This window comes from Gymnodraco acuticeps, unplaced genomic scaffold (assembly GCF_902827175.1).
Source record: "Gymnodraco acuticeps unplaced genomic scaffold, fGymAcu1.1, whole genome shotgun sequence".
Taxonomy (NCBI): Eukaryota; Metazoa; Chordata; class Actinopteri; order Perciformes; family Bathydraconidae; genus Gymnodraco; species Gymnodraco acuticeps.
Window position 1 is genome coordinate 1498904 of NW_022990165.1, and position 21806 is coordinate 1520709.

Sequence of the window (21806 nt, forward strand, 5' to 3'; positions counted from 1 at the left end):
ATTTTAACACCGCTAACATGAAGAAGGTCCTGCCGAAATACTTCCAACACATCAGCTCCACGACGCGCAGGGGAAACATTCTGGACCATGTTTATTCCCCTTTTCGACATGGATATAAGGCTCTCCCTCGCCCTCCCTTCGGCAAATCAGACCACATCTCACTGCTGCCTGCTTACAGGCAGAAACTTAAACGGGACAGACCGGTAACAAGGACAGTACAGCGATGGAGTGAGGAGTCGGATTCAGCTCGGCAGGAATGCTTTGCATCTACGTATTGGAGTCTGTTTGAGGACAATGACATCAACACACACATGGATACGGTCATCTGCTACATTGGGAAATGCATCGATGGTGTGGTACCGAAGGTTTCTGTCCGAACATTCTCAAATCAAAAGCCCTGGATAAACAGCGAGGTGCGTACCAAGCTGGAAGTGCACACTATCGCGCACAGAGCTGGAGATTCATGAATTCTAGGTATGAACTCCGGAGAGCTATCAGTAGTGCAAAAAGACAGTACAAAGACAAGGTGGAATCTGACTTCAAAGGCTGTAACACCCAGAACATGTGGGTGGAACTAAGAACAATGACAGACTACAAAGGAGCAGCAGGGGGTGCTGCGGGAGTGTCTGCGTGCACATAGATATATATAAACACTAGATGACTCACCCGCGCTGCTGGCCAATGGAGACCGACATTGCCACATGGCGGCCATCTTGCCACAGGCAGCTCGCTCATTCATAACATTATGTCTATGGTGCACTATTGAAATAACCGTAGATTGCTCCATTTTCAACCAATTTTCAAATGGTTTGGTTCGTTATAAACAGGACTGCACATAACTGGTGCGCATGCGCACCTCCGCCAAAAAAAGAGCACCTGGTCATTTGAAAAAAGACGCATTTGCGTACCAACATTGAGAGAGAGAGAGATAAGGGAGAAGAGAAAAGAGAGGAGAGAGAAGAGAGGAGAGAGAGAGAGAAAGATATTTGCGAGTTGCATATTAACTCAGGGCCGGCCTGTAGCACTGGCTAGATGTTCGCCTAGGGCGCCAGATCTGGGGAGTCGCTGGCAGTTCTGGGAGGGAACATTTTTTTTTTGACCATTGGCGCTCATCCTAATTTTCGACCTTGATGTAACAACATTCATAATTAAGTAAATGTAACACCCTTTTCACCCCGGTTACACGTTTCATTTGCCCTGTACGATGGGCGCTGTAAGTGATGAAAATGGGGGATGTTGGCTTATCTGGCGCCCGCAGCTCACAGCCAAAATGCAAGTGAGCGAGGGAGAGAGTGAGAGAGGGAGGGTGCACCGGTACCGGCGCTGTTGTTATTAGAATCTGGTGCTAGCTGCTCTAACGGATATAAGAAGAAGATGTTTCTACAATAATGTGGAGGGAGAGTCCTCTCCAGTCAGACTGAGAGGCTGATAACTACAGCTCAGTGAGGTAAAGGACCAGTGGCGGCTGGTGGAAAATATTTTTGGTGGGGCTATGGAAATAGGGACCAAACCATACTAAGGCGGTCCGGGGGGATCCTCCCCCGGAAGACATTTTTGAGAATTGACCCCTTAAATTATCTGGTGATGTTAGAGGGGGGGGGGGGATTAGCTATGAATCTTCCAAAACTGTGCAACAGTACAGTAGGCCCACACAAACTGCAGAACACTGGTGCTTTGGGAACACTCAAATGATTTAATTCCCATTTAAAATCAGGAGACTAAATACGAACTGTGTGTGTGTGTGTCTGTGGGTGTGTGTGCGTGTGTGTGTGTGTAGAGGTGTGTGTGGTTAAAACACATCAGCCTGCGGTCGCTCTTTAGCCTTTCTAATTCTGAAGGTAAACACAGTGAAGGCGGTGCGTGAAAGGCACTGCGCGATCGTCAGCCTCTTCTTCTTCAGAGGCTGAGTTAACCCTCCCGCTGCCTCCTGGTGCTGCAGAGATTTCATGAAGTGAATGAGGTTTTCCTTCTATAAAACAGCTGTGGGCAGCAGATACTGTGAGGGTCACGGACATGAATTCATAGATAAAGGCAGACTGGTGCACACACTCTCCTGTTTTGCCAATCCGGTGCTTGAACAAATATAGCTCTACACCCCTGGCCGAAATGTCCTTAAAATGAAGTCCGAGTTCGACATTTTAATTCATGTCCTGCCAACACTGGCAGGACAGAAGGCGACACGCTCGTTCTAAGCCGTGTCCCTCACTCCTCACATCCCAAGCTGCATCCCCAAAAAGTGTATTATGTTGTTACATCGTTTCAGATGTTATGTTTCAGTTGTGCTCTTGATAAGCCATTAAAACAAAACATACACCTGTACACCAAAACATACCCATCTGTGATGGAAAAAGAAAGTAATCCAAAAGTAATCTGAATACGTTACTTTATTAAGACACGTAACTGTAACTGTATTCGGATTACTTTCAGAGCCATGCATTCAGTAATTAGTAACTGATTACATTTACAAAGTAACCCTCCCAACCCTGGTCATACTTGCCAACCCTCCCGATTTTCGCGGGAGACTCCCGATTTCATTGCCCTCTCCCCGGTTTCCTCCCGGGGTCATATTTCTCCCGATTTCTGACTAAATCAGATTTACTCACGACTGTTTCCACTCTGACTTTAATACAGCTACACCATTGTTTGGTTTCCATGGTAGCGCGTCTCTTTAGCAGCGCGCGCAACTCAAAGTTTGAGAGGGTGAGGAAGATGAAAACTGAACAAGAATCGACAACTCCACCCTCTGCTCACTCCTTTCCTGTAAAATACAGGTCCAGCCCACACATCTGCTCCATGGTGCTACAGGCATTGCCCTTACAACTACAATAAGCATGTAAATGTTAATCTACAGCTCCGGCGATCCACTAGCACCGGAGTCTCCACGTGCAGACAACTACTGTAGCGTCACCTTGGATACGAGTCCAAACAACTCACAGACACACAGGCCAGGGCGCTGACAGGGCGCCCTTTGAGCATCAGATCTGACGACGCTGATTGGCTGAAATTATGTTTCGGCGGCATAGTATACAGATAGCAACAGTCCGCTTGTTGACTCAGTGGGTCTCAAACGGTTTGGTCACAATTTATGTAAACACATATTTCCAAGGCACTCCTTTATAATTATTGGGATAAACAGGTTTGAAATCATTTCAATATGACAGTAACCAAAAAATATAATTTAAAGCTGGAGATAAAAACAAATGCATAAATAAATGTTAAGGTAAAATAAGATATGAATGAACAACACAAATCAAATAAGTTACATTCATTTGTTATTGGCTACAGAGACTTTCTACCCAAAACCAGCTGTTGACTTGTGGATGCAAGCAGCTAATCGCAGACTCAACCAGAGAGAAAGTAGTAGGCCTACATCATCAGCTACCATGTCTGACAGAGAGGAAGACAGTGAGGAGAACAGTCAGGAGGGTAGTGATGACAGCTTGTAGGATTGCTGGTCGTGCTAATGTTGTCTTGTGTTCACCTCTGCATGTGTGTTCACCTCTGTGTGTTCAGTGCCGTGTGTCTGGAAAATAAAGACCCCCTCAAAAGGTACGGTTTATTTCATTTTAAGGATGAGCACCAAGCAACATCTCCAGGTGCTCCTTTGAGAACCAGGGCAAAAAAGTTATGTGCACCCCTGGTTATAAACATCAAATATGTAGTTATGATATTGCATAGGCTACTTATAATTATAATCATTAACTTTTTTTTTTAACATGTCTTGTTGTCTCCTGTATCATAGCCATGATAATAACGTTTATAATAAACCAAACCATTTGTAAATCAGTCAAGATTTCAGCGAGTTAAGAGTATTTTTGTGCAGATCACTCACCTTACAACAGCTGTTGCAGTAGTTGTTGACTGTGGCAAGATGGCCGCCGGTGAGCTACGCTGGCGACTCCCCCTTGAGCCATCTAGCCTTTATATATATCTATGTGCGTGCACATTTCTCCCAGATCAGTTGTTTTGCTCGCTTTGAGAGCAGCCAGGCTGGGGGTGCAGAGAAGGATCAGGAGCCCTGCCCTTTTGTTTTAAACAGGGCAGATGTGTGTAAATCCTTTAAAAGGTTCCTGGACCTGATCCCTGGCCGTGTTCTCAGGGTGTGTGCAGTTCAGCTGGCAGAGGTGTTCACAGACATCTTCAACAGGTCCCTGCTGCAGTCTGTAGTCCCCACATGTTTTAAACACTCCATCATCGTTCCTATCCCCAAAAAGATAAAAATCACCAGCCTCAATGACTACCGCCCAGTAGCCCTCACCTCCATCATCATGAAGTGCTTTGAGCGGTTAGTCAAAACCTTCATCACCTCCTCCCTCCCTGACTCTCTGGACCCCCTGCAGTTTGCCTCCATAGCAAACAGGTCCACAGACGACGCCATAGCCCTCACCATCCACACTGTCCTCTCACACCTGGACCAGAGATACACATATGTGAGAATGCTGTTCATTGATTACAGTTCAGCCTTCAACACCATTGTGCCCTCCAAGCTGGTCATCAAGCTCAGAGACCTCAGGCTCAACAGCGCCCTCTCTGACTGGATCCTGAACTTCCTGACGGGCAGACCCCAGGCAGTGCAGGTGGGAAACATCACATCCTCCACCCTGATCCTCAACACCGGAGCCCCTCAAGGCTGCGTGCTCAGCCCTCTCCTCTACTCCCTGTTCACTCACGACTGCGTGGCCACACACAGCTCCAACACCATCGTGAAGTTTGCTGACGACACGACCGTCATCGGCCAGATCACCGACGGCGACGAGACGGCGTACAGAGAGGAGGTCGGAAACCTGACATCTTGGTGCCAGGATAACAACCTCCATCTCAACGTCAGCAAAACCAAGGAGCTGATTGGGGATTACAGGAAGCAGCAGAGAGAGGGACACGCCCCCATCGCCATCAATGGGACTACTGTGGAGAGAATCAGCAGCTTCAGGTTCCTCGGTGCCCACATCACTGAGGACCTGACATGGACTCTTCACACTACCACCATCACCAAAAAAGCACGACAGCGACTCTGCTTCCTCCGCAGGCTGAGGAGGTTCAATATGGACTCCAGGATACTCTGCAACTTCTACAGGTGCACCAAAGAGAGTATCCTGACTGGCTGAATCACGGCCTGGTACGGCAGCTGTGAATATTTGCTTCGCTCTAATCGCTCCTATCGCATCGCTCTAAACGCTCGAGTTTCACCGCGGCTGCCAGCTGTGTTTACTCGCGTCATTCAATCAAGACGCACTGGCTCGGGAGCTACAACTACAACATATTTGACCGTGATTAAATTGTAAGACACGTTTCCAAATGATGCCGAAGTAACAACATACTGATACCGGTTAGTAAAAACCATGAATTAATGCTTGACAATTCTGCAGACAAGACGGCAGGCGAAAAACCTTTTAAAATGCTTGTTTTCTGAATGAAGATCGGGTCGACCAGGCTACGTAACATTGTATATACTCCGTCCACACTCACAACAACGGCCTACAGACATAAATAAACCAGTGACTGTATTCCCCATGACACAGACAGTCTGTGGTTTGTACTTGTTTAACTTTTGTCCAGTTTCTGAACAGATATGAGTAGCTGTGAGCTCTGTGTGCTAACTGCTAACAGCTAACCCATATTATCATTATCACTTTCCAGTTTATTTTGTGTAAACACTATGGTCAGCCGGGTTCTGTAGGAACTATTTTTCACTCAGATACTCATGCAGCATTTTGTTCCAATTTCTGCCTGACTGTTTAAACCCATATAGTGACTTTTCTAGCTTATACACCAACTTTTCACCTTTACTGGATTTGACCTCAAAACCTTCTGGTTCTTCCATGTATATCTCACAGTTTATTGGTGCATGTAGATAAGCAGTTTTAACATCCATTTGGTGTAAAATCAGATTTTCCTGTGCTGCTTTTAACACTCTGATACTGGTGATGTTAGCGATAGGTGAAAATGTCTCATCATAGTTTTCACCCCTCTTCTGACTGTATCCCTTGGCTACATATCGTGCCTTGTATCTTTCGGACCCATCAACATTGGTCTTGATATCATACACCCATTTACCCCTCACTGCTTTCTCACCCTGAGGTAAGTTGGTCAGGATAAATGTGTCATTTTCTTTTAGTGATTACATTTCCTCATCCATTGCAATAACCCATTGTTTTGACTCAGATGAAGTTCCAGCTTCCCCTATTCCTAGTCAATATTTGTCTGTAGCTGATCCTCACTTTCCTTACCACATACACTGGCACATAAGTAAGCTGGCTTCTTCCTCACTCTTGAAGGATAACGCCCAAGCTCACTCTTGTCGTCTTCTGTCTCTGTTACCACAGGTATAGATACTGGACTAACGTTAGTATCACGCTTGATTTTGCCATATTTGTTCTGTACCTCAAAGTCATCATCAGAGACGGTTTCTGTTTGTGTTTCTCTTTCTGAATTGGTCTTGGTCACAAACTTCACAAGTCTAGATTTTTGCACTTTTCCACTGTCAGGGAAATAGACCATGTAGGCTGGACTATTTTTGTCATATGCAACAAAAATTCCCTCTTCACACCTTGAGTCCAGTTTCTTTTTGTCTTGCTTATAGGCATAGCACACTGACCCAAACTTGTGCATTCTGGACAGGTTAGGCCGTCTACCTGTCAGCATAAAGGTGTCTGTTTTGTGCGGTTGTTAAAGCATCTATTCCTTACTACAGCTACTGTCTGTACTGCATAGGTCCACATACTTTTTGGCATCTCATTTTCTATAAGCATGCACCTGGCCATGTCAAAAAGTGTGCGCCAATTCCTCTCAGCAGTGCCATTTTGATGTGTGGAATATGGTGCTGACTTTTCATGTCTAATCTTATTACTGCATAGTAATGCTTGGTAATGTTTCCCTGTGAACTCTGTGCCATTGTCTGACCTGATACATTTTACTTTCCCGTATGGGTCAGTATCGGCCAGAAATCTCTCTGTTGCTTGCACTGTGTCACTTTTGTTTTTAAGGAAATACACAAACACTGCACTGGAGTAATCATCTGTGAATGATAAAGCATACTTAAAGCCTTCTCTGGATTGCGGATCTACTGGTCCTGCTATATCTGTGTGCACCAACTCTAGAGCTGCTCTGGCTCTTACATCAGGCTCCCTGTTCCTGGTTTGGGTAAACTTCCCTTTAGTGCATACATCACAATGTGGAGGTTTGTTTACCTTACCCTTAACTGACATGCCATTAACAACATTCTGTAACTTCTGAATATCATCATAATTACAGTGTCCTAGGATCTCATGCCATGTCTGTAAATCATAACACCTGTTGCATTGGTCATCACATTCATCATTTACTGTGTTCAATTCATAAATGTGAAAATGTGTACCGTCTTTGTGTTGCAGGACGTCTTTGCCCTGCTTGAAGGTTACCGTTGCTCCTTTGGTTGTAGCTGCTTTCACAGAAAAAATATCTTGGGGGTACGATGGGATGTACAACGCCTTATTCAGAGTTGTTTTGTGTCTTTTCCCCATGCTGTCCACCATAATAAGAACAGCGTCCCCTCTTCCTTCTGCTACACCATTGCACCTGGTACCATCAGCTAATTCCACACAGTGGGATTCAGCCTGGAAGTCATCATCAAACCTCTTGAACTTTGTTACATCCGTGACGATATGTGAAGTTGCCCCTGTGTCCACCATCAGTTCTCTCTCGGTGATGCTGTGCCTTGGCTGGACCTTGTTGTCCACGTCGTTGACTCGGAAAGCATACTCCTCGTCAGTCGTTTCATCCGAAGCTTTCAGCGCGTCGTCCTCCCGTCGCTGCTTCCGCCTGCAGGCCGCATCCCGATGTGTGTTGCTTTTACAATGACTGCACCACAGATTACGTTGGCACGTTCCGGCCTTGTGTCCACTCAGGCCGCATCTGTAACAAACAATGTCTGCACACTTGGTTCCTTTATCCCATGCTCTTGGTACAGAGGGCCGTCTCGCTCTCAACTGCTCCCGCGCCCTCATGACGTTGTCCTCTGGTGGCGGTGTGCGCATTCGCTCAGTATCCTCATAGCTGCGGAGCTTAGTCTTAAACTCAGCAAAACTTATTGTCTGGTCAATTTGCGTGATGTGTATGGCGAATGGTTTAAATGATTCTGGCAGTCCCTTCAAAACCATTGCTACAAGAAGCCCATCACTTAATTTCTCCTCCGCGTTTCTCAAAGCGGTGATGGCGGTCTCTGCACGTATTATATACTCCGTCACACTTTCACTGCTTGACTTTAGGAGTGATGTCAGTTCAGTATATAGGCTGATAATACGTGGTTTACCTGTACCAGCATAATAATCTCTTAAAATCTTCAATGCCTGCCGACCATTATCTGCCGCCTCCCTCATTACAAGGGACAAACTTTTGTCATCAAGAAATTGGATAAGCTCTGCATAAGCCTCTTCATTTTTCCCTTCATCGTCCGCCTCTTCGTCTTCCTCAATTATGTCCGTAGGACTCCTTAAAATAGTATTCTTCAGTCCCTGTAAGCGAAGATGGCCCAAGAATTTCGTCTCCCACAGTTCATAGTTCTTTTCATCCCCGTCAAACACTAGCCGAGACCAGCGGCTACTGGAACCTGCGCCCAACCTGCTCATGGCATTAGCTTAGCTTGCTAATCCACCACACGTGCTACGTTGCGACTTTCCATCGGTGGACAAACGCCGGAAATACTTATTTGGGTGTCTCTGGGCCCATAACCTGTTAGCAGAGTAAGCATAACTTCATTGCTGTTTAGCATCCAAATAAGCGGAGGAATAACGAAACATCAGAGACAGTGGCATTTCATTCAACGGACTCTCCCATTGGAGGCGTGGCTTTATTTATACCCATCATGACCTTTAACCTGTTACGCTATTGGGTTCCGGTCATGCACAACAAATAACACAAATTGGTAACACATTTACCGGGAAAAGATTGTCCCACTCTTGACCTAACAATCAACATCGGCACCTCTATTGTTTCCCCGACTCAGACTGCAAGGAATCTGGGTGTGACCCTAGATAACAAATTGTCCTTCACTGCAAACATAGCTGCTACAACCCGCTGCTGCAGATACATGCTTTACAACATCAGGAGGATACGTCCCCAGCTGACCCAGAAAGCGACGCAGGTTCTAGTCCAGACTCTTGTCATCTCATGCCTAGACTACTGCAACTCCCTCCTGGCTGGTCTACCTGCATGTGCCATCCGACCTCTGCAGTTCATCCAGAATGCAGCGGCTTGTCTGGTCTTCAACCTTCCTAAATTCTCCCACACCACGCCGCTCCTCCGCTCCCTTCACTGGCTTCCAGTAACTGCTAGAATCCACTTCAAGACAATGGTACTTGCGTACCATGCTGCGAATGGATCTGGCCCATCCTACATCCAGGACATGGTTAAACCGTACACCCCAGCACGTGCACTCCGCTCTGCATCAGCCAAACAGCTCGCTGCACCCTCACTGCGAGGGGGACCCAAGTTCCCATCAGCAAAAACACGTGGGTTTGCTATCCTGGCTCCAAAATGGTGGAATGAGCTCCCCATTGACATCAGGACAGCAGAAAGCTTACACACCTTCCGGCTCAGACTGAAAACTCATCTCTTTCAACTCCACTTTATTGTAGAGATCACTTACAGTATCTTCTTGATATTTTCTATTCTATATTTATATCATTGACCTTCTACTTTCCCACTATTTTGTATGTACTCTTATTATTTAAATGTTTTCATCAAATATAACACATGCAAAAGTGCTTCACAAAAATGAAAGACATTAAGAAAAAGGCATTTTAGTCATTGTTGACTGTTTTAGTCAACAGTCATTAAAAAGCAACACAATCTACCTGCATTGCAATTACTCTAAACGTGTAATAATGTGCTTTAACCAGTAGGAGGTGCGGGTTAAAAAGCTGTCAAGTTTACAGTGTTAACAAAATAAAATATACTGCTGTTTATGGAACAATGGAGCGTGAGATGGGCCGGAGAATCGGAGCAGCGGGAGCGGTACTGCAGTCGCTTTACCGCACCGTTGTGACGAAAAGGGAGCTGAGCCAGAAGGCAAAGCTCTCGGTCTTCCGGGCCATTTTCGTTCCTACCCTCACCTATGGTCATGAAGAATGGGTCATGACCGAAAGAACGAGATCGCGGATACAAGCGGCCGAGATGGGTTTTCTCCGCAGGGTGGCTGGTGTCTCCCTTAGGGATAAGGTGAGAAGTTCGGTCATCAGGGAGGGACTCGGAGTTGAGCCGCTCCTCCTTCGCGTCGAAAGGAGCCAGTTGAGGTGGTTCGGGCACCTGGTTAGGATGCCACCTGGGCGCCTCCCTAGGGAGGTGTTCCAGGCATGTCCAGCTGGGAAGAGACCAAGGGGTAGACCTAGGACCAGGTGGAGGGATTATATCTCTTCGCTGGCCTGGGAGCGCCTTGGGATCCCCCAGTCAGAGCTGGTTGATGTCGCCAGGGAAAAGAAAGTTTGGGGCTCTCTGCTGGAACTGCTACCCGACCACGGATAAGCGGGAGAAGATGGATGGATGGATGGATGCTGTTTATGGAGTCAGATTTGGGTCAATATTCTAGCGCGCAAAACAAGCTACTCACGAGCGGAAAATGTGCTTTTACACGCGCATAAAATGACCCTCGCGTGCAGATTAAACCCCCACGAGCGGCTATGTGCTCGCTCGCGAGAGAGACAGCCCTCTTGCTCGCTCGCGGGAGTGTCAGCCTCACTCACTCGCGGAGTCTGTCTACGCGAGCGTGAAAAGTTTGTGGCACTTTGGGGCGGAGCCACTGGACTTTGATCAAATTAATTTATATATATATATATATATAAGCTGTACACTTTACGAATATAATAGTTTTTTATGGACAACTTTACCATTCAATCTCGTCCAACTGATCTTGCAGCTGTCACTCCTCGGCTCTTGGTAGTTCAGGCATTTATCAAACATGGCAACTCCGGGCTTCCTGGCCGCTGTCAATCAAAGTCCAGTTGCTCCGCCCCAAAGTGTCAGAAACTTTTCACGCGCGCGTAGACAGACTCCGCGAGTGAGTGAGGCTGACACTCCCGCGAGCGAGCAAGAGGGCTGTCTCGCGAGCGCATAGCCGCTCGCGGGGGTTTAATCTGCGCGTGAGGGTCATTTCATGCGCGTGTAAAAGCACATTTTCCGCTCGTGAGTAGCTTGTTTTACGCGCTAGAATATTGACCCAAATCTGACTCCATACTGTTTCTGGTTTACGACGGATATATTCTGTTACTGTTTTGATATTTGTAACACAAAAGCGATGGAAAAAACCCACAGCAACACAGAAAAGATGGTCTTAACATGACCCAGCGGTCTAGTAGTTAATAAAAAACAATAATATCAAAACAAATTATTACTACTAACTTTATTGTTGAAATAGTTTCCGGTCTATTCTGAGGTCATATCTCTGTAGATAAATAAAGAACTACGACAGATGTGTAATATTTAATGCAGCCAAACCATTTATTACAATGCATTCATGTGATGACTTTCAAAAAGTAAAGCAAGCACTGCTGAATAAAGTATGATTTTATCTTTTACGAAACGTTTTTTTCATATGGGAATGCAGTTGGAGGTCAACCAATCACAGAGCTTGAGGCAAAGCGGAACAATAGCTGAGGATTCTGGGTAGTGTAGTGTCTTCGGCCATCCTAAACTGAACAAATATTTGTTTCTCCGAATCGAAGGGGAAAATTCATGGGCGTAGGAAGCATCCTGAATGTGGGGGGGACATTTTTAACGGGGGGTGTGTGGGTCGCCCCCCACGAAAAAAAAAATATATTTCCTGTATTCTGGTGTATTTTATCAGGTGGTTTGATACTTTTATGTGGCTATACTAGCATGAGGAAAATGATTGGTACATTTTGTAATTTCATCCTGTCGTAAAGAAAGGAAACATATTTGATTATTAATTCAGAGCCGTCTTTGAATTAATAAAAAGCAGTTTAAATGCCCATTTGGTACATTTATATACAACAATACATATTTGTGAGTGCATTGAGAGATATTGTTATGGAGAGTCATTTATATATAAATCGCAAAATACATTTGTGAATCCTTCTGTGAGCATTTATTAATATTGAGACTGATCTGACTCCATACAGATGTTAAGTTCACCTAGGAATGGTATCATTGACTTAAATGTTCAAATAAATGTTGCTCTTCCGTCTATATTGGTCATATGATGCCCCTTGACTGAAATGTTTCCTGTTCAATATCCCCACTGATTTCCTTAACATTCTGGGATGAGAGTCCACATCACAATTTACTCTAAACTGTTATTTCCCTTTCATCACTCACCTCAGCAACGAACTTCTCTCCACTGTCCCTGTGTTCTGCCTCTGACTCACTCTCAAGCGCCTAGATGTCAAGAGAGGTGGTGAAGTGATCATTATTTATTGAGCAGTATACTCTTTCACATTGAATCATAACAAGTCATACTGAATGTAAATACAACTGACTCTAAAGTAAGTCCCAGTCTGTGACATTGGACATTTTGAAGACTCAAAGTCCCAAGCAGTAGGTAGAATATTAGCTAGTCTATGTAATGTGCACATAAAATAAATAGTTAACTGAATACTGGGATGGAAATGGCCTATAAGCACTCAGTAAAACATAAACACACACAAAAAGCTTCTGAATGATAATAAGTATAATTCAAATATAATGCACATTACCATTTTGAGAGAGAGTACCGAAGTTAAAGAACTCAGAAAATAATCTCTTATCGAACTGAGGCTCCAGTAAAACACACTGACTGCGTCTCTACATGGACATCATGATGTTTACATGAGCACAGAGAGATCGGGTTATTCATGTTCCCTGTTTACATGATAAATACTAGTAACCTGGCATTTCGATGCCTTTTCTCATCTAAACTATTCAGTATTTGTATCTCTCTATCATGACATAAAGACGAAACTCCTCTCCAGAAGTGAGACGCTTTTGCCGCCGCCGCCATCACTGTTAACTGATTAACTGCTACCAGCTGAAGACTTACTTTCCTCTTCTTTGAAAACAATGTTCTTATGTCCATGTTGTTTGGAGGAGAAAACATATCAAACCAAGAGATCGTCAGCTTTAATTTTCGCTGTATTAACCATTTCCTGAACATTTGGTGTGTGTGCCTTACTCGGCTACGGGCATCGCTTCATACAACAGATCTGAGCTGTCCAACTATGGCAACACTCCTTGAACATGCGCGGGCTATGTGAGAATCTGCCTTGGTACAAAGTAGCAGTGAAAACATGGTACGGAGTTTCATTGATTTGGGCATTCTCTCAATAAGCAAGTGGAATGGATTTAATAGTGAAGCACTGACACAGCGCTCTACAAAGTGTGGCGAGTGGATAGACCGATTCACGGACTTTCCACATGGTGAAAGTGGGGGGGTCTAAACTAATCATTTCAAAAGTGGGGGGGACTTGTCCCACCCTCATATAATGGCTGCGACGCCCATGGGAAAATTACAAAAGCATTGTACACAATTTAAACCAATCAATGTTGTGTAATCAACAAGGATAATCTGGTGTTTTTGAGTTGATGAGTAGTGCAGATATCACTGTAAAATCAATCGACAGTAAAGAGAATACTTAATTCCGGGTGTAAAATCCTGCGTTATCCAATGGGAATGGACGCTCACATTGCTCTCCGTAATACAATAAAGGGGACATGATCAAATCGGAATATAATGTTCTTTTAAAAAACGTTAACTAAAGGGAACAATCTATTTGACACAGCTGAAGCTCTGGCCTTCCTTACAAACTAACTAATTTAATACAAATCACAGTTGTATTACATACAATGGACTGTTTTTCGAGAACAAAAATTTGTAACTAATGCACCATAATACATTCTGACGAAAAATTAAAATGATTATGAATACAAATACAATAAAAGGAGGCTCCCGTGAGTTACTACGAGCTATAAAGTAGATTTTTAAAATGTTTTATAGAATAAAAGCTCACTGCTGGACGTTGTAGAAATGCGTGTGTGCACCACGACAAAGGAGCCTCATTCACTTTACATTGGCGTTGTTTGCGTGGTGCAGACACGTAAATGTAGCAAAGTTTGTGACTCCACCACGCAATGCGGTGTTAAGGAGTTGTGGTGGAGTCACGCATTCTGGTGAGACCAGGTTGGCTGTAGTACATATGCCGGGCCTGTAAGTGGCGCTGTACTTCCACCACGAAATACACCAAAAGCAGCGAATAAGACCTCCCGAGCATGGTTGCCATGGTTGCCTGGTTGCCCTTCTGTTTATTCTGTGCGGTAGATTTAGCAACATGTAGTTCATGTAGTTCTCCATGTCCACTTGTTGCTGATGGTTGTGTTAGAGGAGCTGTAGATTTGGGTGAGCAGCAGAGGTGGGGAGAGGCAGGGCTCTGGCTGTTTCGGCGGCCTCTGTTTCTCTTTTTATCCCTCCCCGAGGCGAGCGTGTGCTCCTGCTGTAAAAGGCAGGTGCACCGCACCCACTGCCACTAACTCTGAGCCTGGCTCCCGAGCAGGACGTTCTCCCCGGTAGTCCACCAGCAGATGAAAAAGACCCACCTCTCCGCCTCTTCCATGGGACGAGGGAACAGTGCGGCAGAGTTTCCGTTAGGTCAACATGTCCGTTAAAGTTGAAATCTTCCGGACAAAATTAGAAAAGTGCCGGTCAAATGTATGTAGTAATGAGTGACCCGACAGTCAAAATAAACATATTTATAGCTAGTTTAGGTAGTTTGAGAGGTAATTAAAATAGCTAAGTGTGATGATCTAACTTGAAGTGTGTTCAAGTGTGCACTCGGAGCTGCAGGTGATCATGCAGAGCTGCGTGTCTCCGTCAGCAGCAGCTGATCTCTGATCTCTCTCTCCTGTCGGATTAGACTTTACTCGCGTTTATGTCCATATCGATCAGATCTAGCTAGTTCTAGCTAATGATATGACTGCCTGCGTGTCAAAGGACACCTAAACAATAAGCGACATTTTGACTGGAGAGATTTAGATTTGCCGGTCTTCAGCATATTTTACCGGTCATAGTCTGGTAATTACCGGCTAACGAAAACTCTGCCATGCAGGGGGGTCTGCTGGAGGCTCCTGCCGGGTGCACTGTCCTGCGAGATACCGGGACCTGGCTCGAAACACTCGGAACGGGGAGAGGTGGGGAGAGGCGGGGCTATGGTGTATAGGGCGTACACACGGAGCCGTTTGACTTTCAGGTGTAACATCTACCAATGGCATGACATAGACCTCTTTGCTGTCCTACTAGTCAACCCTTCTGATCAGAGCCTTTCCTAAATAGTGGTAAGTGGTTTTACAGTTCAGTGTACGTTAATTTAGCAATTTAATGCTTTACTGCTGTTGAATAAACTCATAGTGATTTTATTAAAACTATGATTTGCAATCTTTTTTATTCCAATTACAATAATCTTTTTGTTATAATTGTAAAACACATCTTAACATCCATCAGCAATCAATAAAACAAATCATCCAACACAAAATAGAAGAAATCTGGACCTATTCTATTTATTTGTATACAACAGCATCTATTGGGACTGCTCATTGATGTCATCAAGAGCCATTGAGTCTAGCTTTTGTAGTCGGCCTCTCAGAATGTTTATAATTTCTTTGTCTCTTAACATTCCTATAATAATTTGTTTTTTATTGTTGATATTGTTCTGTTCTTTATTGTTGTTGTGAGAATCACTTTGCAATTGTGTAAGTGCTATATAAATAGTTATACTAATATTATTGCTGTTACCATCATTACTATTATTAATAATGTCTTCTTTGTTTTCTTTATTCATCACTGCAGGAAGGATCATGCCAGCCCACATCAAACACCTGATCAAGAACTTGTGAATCTTCAGGCAGGAAAGATGAAAACACGTGTTCAAAGTTCCAGTTTCCTGTACATCGAACCATGCCTGTATGGGACTCTGTTCCACATGTCTTCAGTCAGTTCTGGACCCTATTATGACTCAGACACTAGTTCTACCAAGGCTTATTAGAAGTAAGAGTGGTAGGAGTTCTCTTTGTATTTAGGCTGCGACAAGTCGACAAAGGTGATCAAATACTGATGCTAATAATGATCCGATTCATTTGATATTGATTGTCTGCCAATAATGAATCCTGATCCGATTCTTCTATTTCCCAGATAATACAGCTGCACTGTGTACACTAGCGCTATTTGTTTTTGCCATTGTAATTCACCTTAAGCAATTGTTGACTGTAACGTCTATGCCAACCAACTGTCATTTGTAATGTATTTTACATACTTTAATGGTCAAGTTCTGGCCACCACAGCAGCCCAAATGTTAACGTAGATGTCAAGTTTTCTTTTTACAGCTAGTGTACTTATATCTGTCCATTTATTTTCAGTTTGCTTCAAGAAGTGGCTTCAACAGACAGAAATGCAGGCCAGATTGGGAAAGGCTGGACGCTACACAACGGGAAACATTATAGAGTGGTGAAGTCCCGCCCATCTACTTCCGGTCCATGGGACCTTATTTTGGAAAAATAATGTCAATGAAGAGAGTCAATGGAGAGAGAAAACTTATCTTTCGATCCCGTTTGAATTGTGCGACGAATTACACATATGATGTTTGTCAATCTTAAAAAATAATTTCCATGTCAAAAAAGTCACAGTTTGTCGTAAAACTGTTGAAATATAAGACTATGAAAAATACGCAACTAGAAAGACTACAAATCCCAGTCGCGTAAGTGATGTCACAATTGTTTTCCTCCACTAAGAGATAGCCAAGATCAGCGCCATATAGATATAATCTATCTATATGGCCCTGGCTAAGATAAGATAACTTTAACAAGATGCCTGTGTGCTTAGTACCAGGTTGTTATCATACCAGCAATGGGTCTTGCTCGGTCTTTCGCTTCCTGTCTGATGAAAGGACCAGAAGTGGCTGGATCAAGTTAGCTACCTAGCTAGTAGCTAGCACGTTAGTTAGCATTACAGCCTTGTCATTTTTATTAGCCTTAACATGAAGTAACATTAAGTAACCCAAAATGTTAAACAGTAAGAGTAGTAGTCATATTTCGTGAACCCTTTGAAGAGTACTGTCACCGGTGTGATCATTCTATAATACACAATTTAAGCCCGGGGGAGAAATGCTAACGCTAGCATCGGCGATCGCTGATCTTTTCTACTTCATGCTATCTGCACAAATGGTTGACATTAAACATTAAAAAGACCAGGCAGTTCAGAGAGAATCAAAGGAAGGCAGGCAGGCAGCTTTGCATGACATTCTTCTGGACGTGTTTCATTGTGGTGATAGTGAGGGTAGACAATCGTTTTGTTGACAAGACAGTAGTGACGGCCATCTTGGTGGCGTGTGTTGTTCTGCGAGACCAGAGATGTAGTTCATTGAGCGTTTCACACAAACAAATGTGTTACTTCACAGTTTTATGACACTTTTTTTTTTTTGACTTGCAAAATTATCTTTTAAATTGAATATGTATAATTCGTGGCACAATTCAAACGGGATCGAAAGCTAATCTTTCTCTCTCCATTGACTTCAATACATTTTTTTTTTCGAAATAAGGTCCCATGGAGCTCCCCCGGAATGGGAGGCACTTCGCCACTCTATGGACATGAACAATAAAAACACTTTCTTTGTTGCCTTATTCTTATCATACATAGTGTTACTGTTTTTGTTACCATTTACATATTGAATTCTATTTATTACTTTTATTTTTAAATCAAATGCACCCGTTTTAGATAATATATTTATTTTTATGTATAGGTTGATTTGCAGGTTGGTTGTTATTTGTATAATTATTGTATTGTTACTGTGTATTTTATAGCTATTTATTGCTATTTATTGAATTGAAATAGTGTTATGAACACTATACTGTATGTATTTTGGTAGATACAAGAATACATGACTCAATGAATCTTTGTAATATATGTATTTTCTCTAGTTTAAATAATCATACCAGTATTTAAACAATGTATGCTGGTCACCTGGAATCCTGGTAAGCTTCCAGCATGGTATATTTAATAATGCTGGTGACCAGCCCAACATACCAGTATGCTATGCAGGTATACTATGCTGGTGTGCTATTTTCTTTAGCTGGCCAGGATGGCTGGTTCAGCTGGTGGCTAAACCAGCCATCCTGGCCAGCTAAAGTGTCCAAAACGCCTCTAAACCAGCCAACCACTCCAGCCTAATATCTACTGGCCAGCCTGACCAGCCAGTAGATATTAGGCTGGAGTTGGTTCAAGCTGGTTTTTTCAGCAGGGGTAACAATAGAAACTTAACTAACTAGTTGTTTTCACCACAAGGTCTGCGCCCTACCTCGTGGTAAGTGAAGACAACGTTTTTACCAAATTTAAAAATGAGATATTTCACTCTAAACAACAAATATTGACCTTATGGTTTGACTAGCTGAAAAGTAGGATTCATCCTCTGTGGACTATAAATATCTGTATAAAATGTCGTGACAAACCATGATTTTGTTGTTGGTATAGTCCGGAGAAAGTGGAGAAAGGACTAACTGCAATCCCTGGAGCCCTAGTGCAAGAATGGCTAAAAAAAAAAATCTGAAACACTTTGTACTTTCACAGTCTAAAAAGGTTTATTAAATATTTACAGACAAACTGCATGCATAAATGTGTCCGATAATTGTATTATTTGAATCAGATCATGTTTCAACAAGTCATTTTGAATGTTAGTGCTGCTCACGTTAGGAATAAACACCAGTAAAGAGGTTTTTCTCCTGTTCCGATCGTTTTAACAGGCTTAAGCTTCTCAGTTGGCAGCGGTTTACGCTTTTATTTTGTAACATAATACCAGCTTTCTATTAGACCCTGACACACACATCTCTCACAGCGGGTGTACCGCTTGTCTTGTCTTCGGTGCATCAACACTCTTTCTTCTCGCTCTTCACCGTGAATTATCCGCAGCAGTCCTACTTTACACATGTTGTTTTTATTCTGTGTCTCCTGCTAATTTGTATGCTCATGCTAATTTCTGTATAAACAATTGTGTAAACAGGATTTGCCCAAGGGGAAGCCGAGTAAAGGGGGGAAGGTGGTGAAGTCTAATTACTGTAAATCTGACTTTAAATCTATTGTTTTTCTGTTTTTCTGGCAGGAGATGACAATGAAGACTTACTGGTGGTGTTGTATCTGACACCGTAGAACCACTCGGGACAGGGTCGTGATACCATCTGGCCCGCGCTGCTTCGGGGCCAGCAGGTGCCGATGCCATCGATGGAGGTGTCACAGGAGGGCCCCGGGCCTGAAGCGTGAGGACAGAAATGTAAAGACACAAACACGCATTCCTAAGATGGCTCGGGACTACATACAGCCCATGGTGAAATCCTAACAATGCTCCAATGATCTTGGCAATAAATCCTGGAGCTGATTAAGCCGTTTGTGTGCACACATTTTAATGATTACTCCTGAGGGTGGTCTCCTACTGAGAGTCGCCAAATCTATTTCAAGCCCTGTTCAGCTCTTTGATGTAAGTACTTATAATACGAGTTCAGATCAAACTTGTTTCCCTCGTGGGGTAGAACACAACAATTGTGCTTTGTACTGTAGTAACTGCGTAGGTAATCAGTTTCACACACTCACCGCTCCACTGGCTTGTGGCGTTGCTCAAGGTCTGGTTCCAGGAGGCGGCCAGCGACTGGACTGCAACCCAAGATGGAAGAAGAGAATCATCAATAACCTCAATCTCTGTTTGCACACTGAAAGGAGGGCTATGAAAGTCTCATTAGATGCAGCTTAACAGCTACAAAAGGGTGAGCATTAAAGGGCAACGGTAAACACTGGTGACAGACCTTTCCCTGGGCAATATCAAGGCGGTAGCAGCATATATGCATGAAGACATGCCCCTGGGGGGAAGGCTATTAATTCTGCAATAACTCAAGAGGACTTAGATAAAAAAAGATCCAGAAATAAGGATTGTTCTTGGGGGCAAAGTTGACGCCTCAGTCTCATGCTTTCACATTATTTTGCAAAGGCATGTTTTCACACCTGCTTGTGGTGAGAAATAAATCAAAAGCAAAATTTTGATTTTAGAAACACCCCCACAAGCAAAACCACAACATTGGTTTGCTTGAATGCCTAAAAGGACATGTTTTATGTTTTTTTGACAAAGACTAATTATTACTGAATTACTTTTCTCCAACTGATTGTGATTTTGCTTGTTATTTAAGCCAAGCAATTATGTTTCTATTAATCAAGTTGTTATTCTTTTAATAATGAGCTTTAAAAGGAGAATTTGCAAAATAAATAAGACGTTTATGACCAGTGTTGGGTAATAAATGCCATTACATTAAAATTCCGTTTCAATAATCCCAGTCAGGATACTTTCACAGTTTTATATTTGACTTGTTGGCCGTCTTAATGGGAGTTTTATATCTTATAACTATGACTCAGCCTGTGAAAATGGTTTAATTATATCTTCTATAGTTTTGGAGGAGCTTTCGTCACTGAGAAAATAGCTCTTGGCTTACGCTTAAAGGGGACATATCATGCTATATTTGAACAATATATTGTAGGGCCATACCTATATAAAGTATATAAAATTTATAAATATAGTTTTTTTTTCAAAATACCAAACAGATTCTGCATTTTAGCCATGCCTCATTTCGCTCTATTTGCTCTTTCCAGCGCTGTTTTTGCAGGGGGCTGATTCTGTGAGCTGCAGCTGACCACGCCCCCCTGCAGGAGAGGGGAGCGTGCTCTGATATCAGCAGCTAGGCTGCAGCGGGGAGAAGAGGGGGAGAAAAAGAGATCTCCGTCCACCGTGTTTTATTCTTATAGAAGTAAGAAGAGAAGTAATGGGGCAGAAACCCTCCTTTTTACGCAGCGGTCCAGACATAGACATCAAACGGCGACACATATTCAGTTGCCAGTTACTTTGGCGTTAGGGCAGGGATATCTAGATACTTTCCAAGGTTTGACATAATGAATTGTGCTACTGTTAAAGCAAGCAACGATGTTTTCAAATCTGTAATCAAAAAGCTCCTCAAAAACACTATCGAAGCAGTTCCTGCCGTTGCTACGTTAGTTCAAACAGTAACAACGGACTATTTTTCTTAGTGGATGCATGTCAATTGAAATCAATACAACTATTTTTTAAATCAATAAAATCATTTTCTTAATCCATAAAAGCATTTCAATTAATATTGGGAGTCATATCGTTACTTTGTTGAGAATGTGGCCATGTAATAAGCCTTCAAATAACACCTTCATGCCAATCTAGATCCCTCCGCTTCGTGTCGGGCTCCTGATCAGCCTGTCGGTGTTCTTTTCCCCATAATGACCGCGTCGCTGCACATTATCCCTTACATATTACATTACATTACATTACATTGCATTTAGCTGATGCTTTTATCCAAAGCGACTTACAATAAGTACATTCGACCAGGAAGACACAACCTTGAAGAAAACAGAATCATATAAGTATATCAGGTTTCATAGAGCCAAACATTTCAAGTGCTACTCAACTGGCTTTAGGTAATCCAGTCCTTTATTAGTATAAAAGTGCTTCGTTAATCGTTCTAACGCTCGAAGTGGAGTCGAAAGAGATGAGTTTTCAGTTTGCGCCGGAAGATGTGCAAGCTATCTGCCGTCCTGATGTCAATGGGGAGCTCATTCCACCATCTTGGAGCCAGGACAGCAAACCCACGTGTTTTCGCCGATGGGAACTTGGGTCCCCCTCGCAGCGAGGGCGCAACGAGTCGTTTGGCTGATGCAGAGCGTAGTGCACGCGCTGGGGTGTACGGTTTAACCATGTCCTGGATGTAGGAAGGGCCAGATCCATTCGCAGAACGGTAAGCAAGTA

At 43.4% G+C, this 21806-nt stretch overlaps 1 protein-coding gene across 1 annotated transcript in view; it reads right to left on the reverse strand.

The window, feature by feature from the left end:
* The window catches only part of LOC117547086 (corticotropin-releasing factor receptor 1), a 93209-nt gene that overhangs the window by 59369 nt on the left and 12034 nt on the right, over positions 1–21806 (reverse strand). The window contains exons 3-4 of the mRNA XM_034217553.1: positions 19586–19645; positions 19122–19247 (exon numbers count right to left, since the gene is read on the reverse strand). Coding sequence (XP_034073444.1) covers positions 19122–19247; positions 19586–19645 — 186 coding nt within the window. The remainder of the gene's footprint in view (positions 1–19121; positions 19248–19585; positions 19646–21806) is intronic.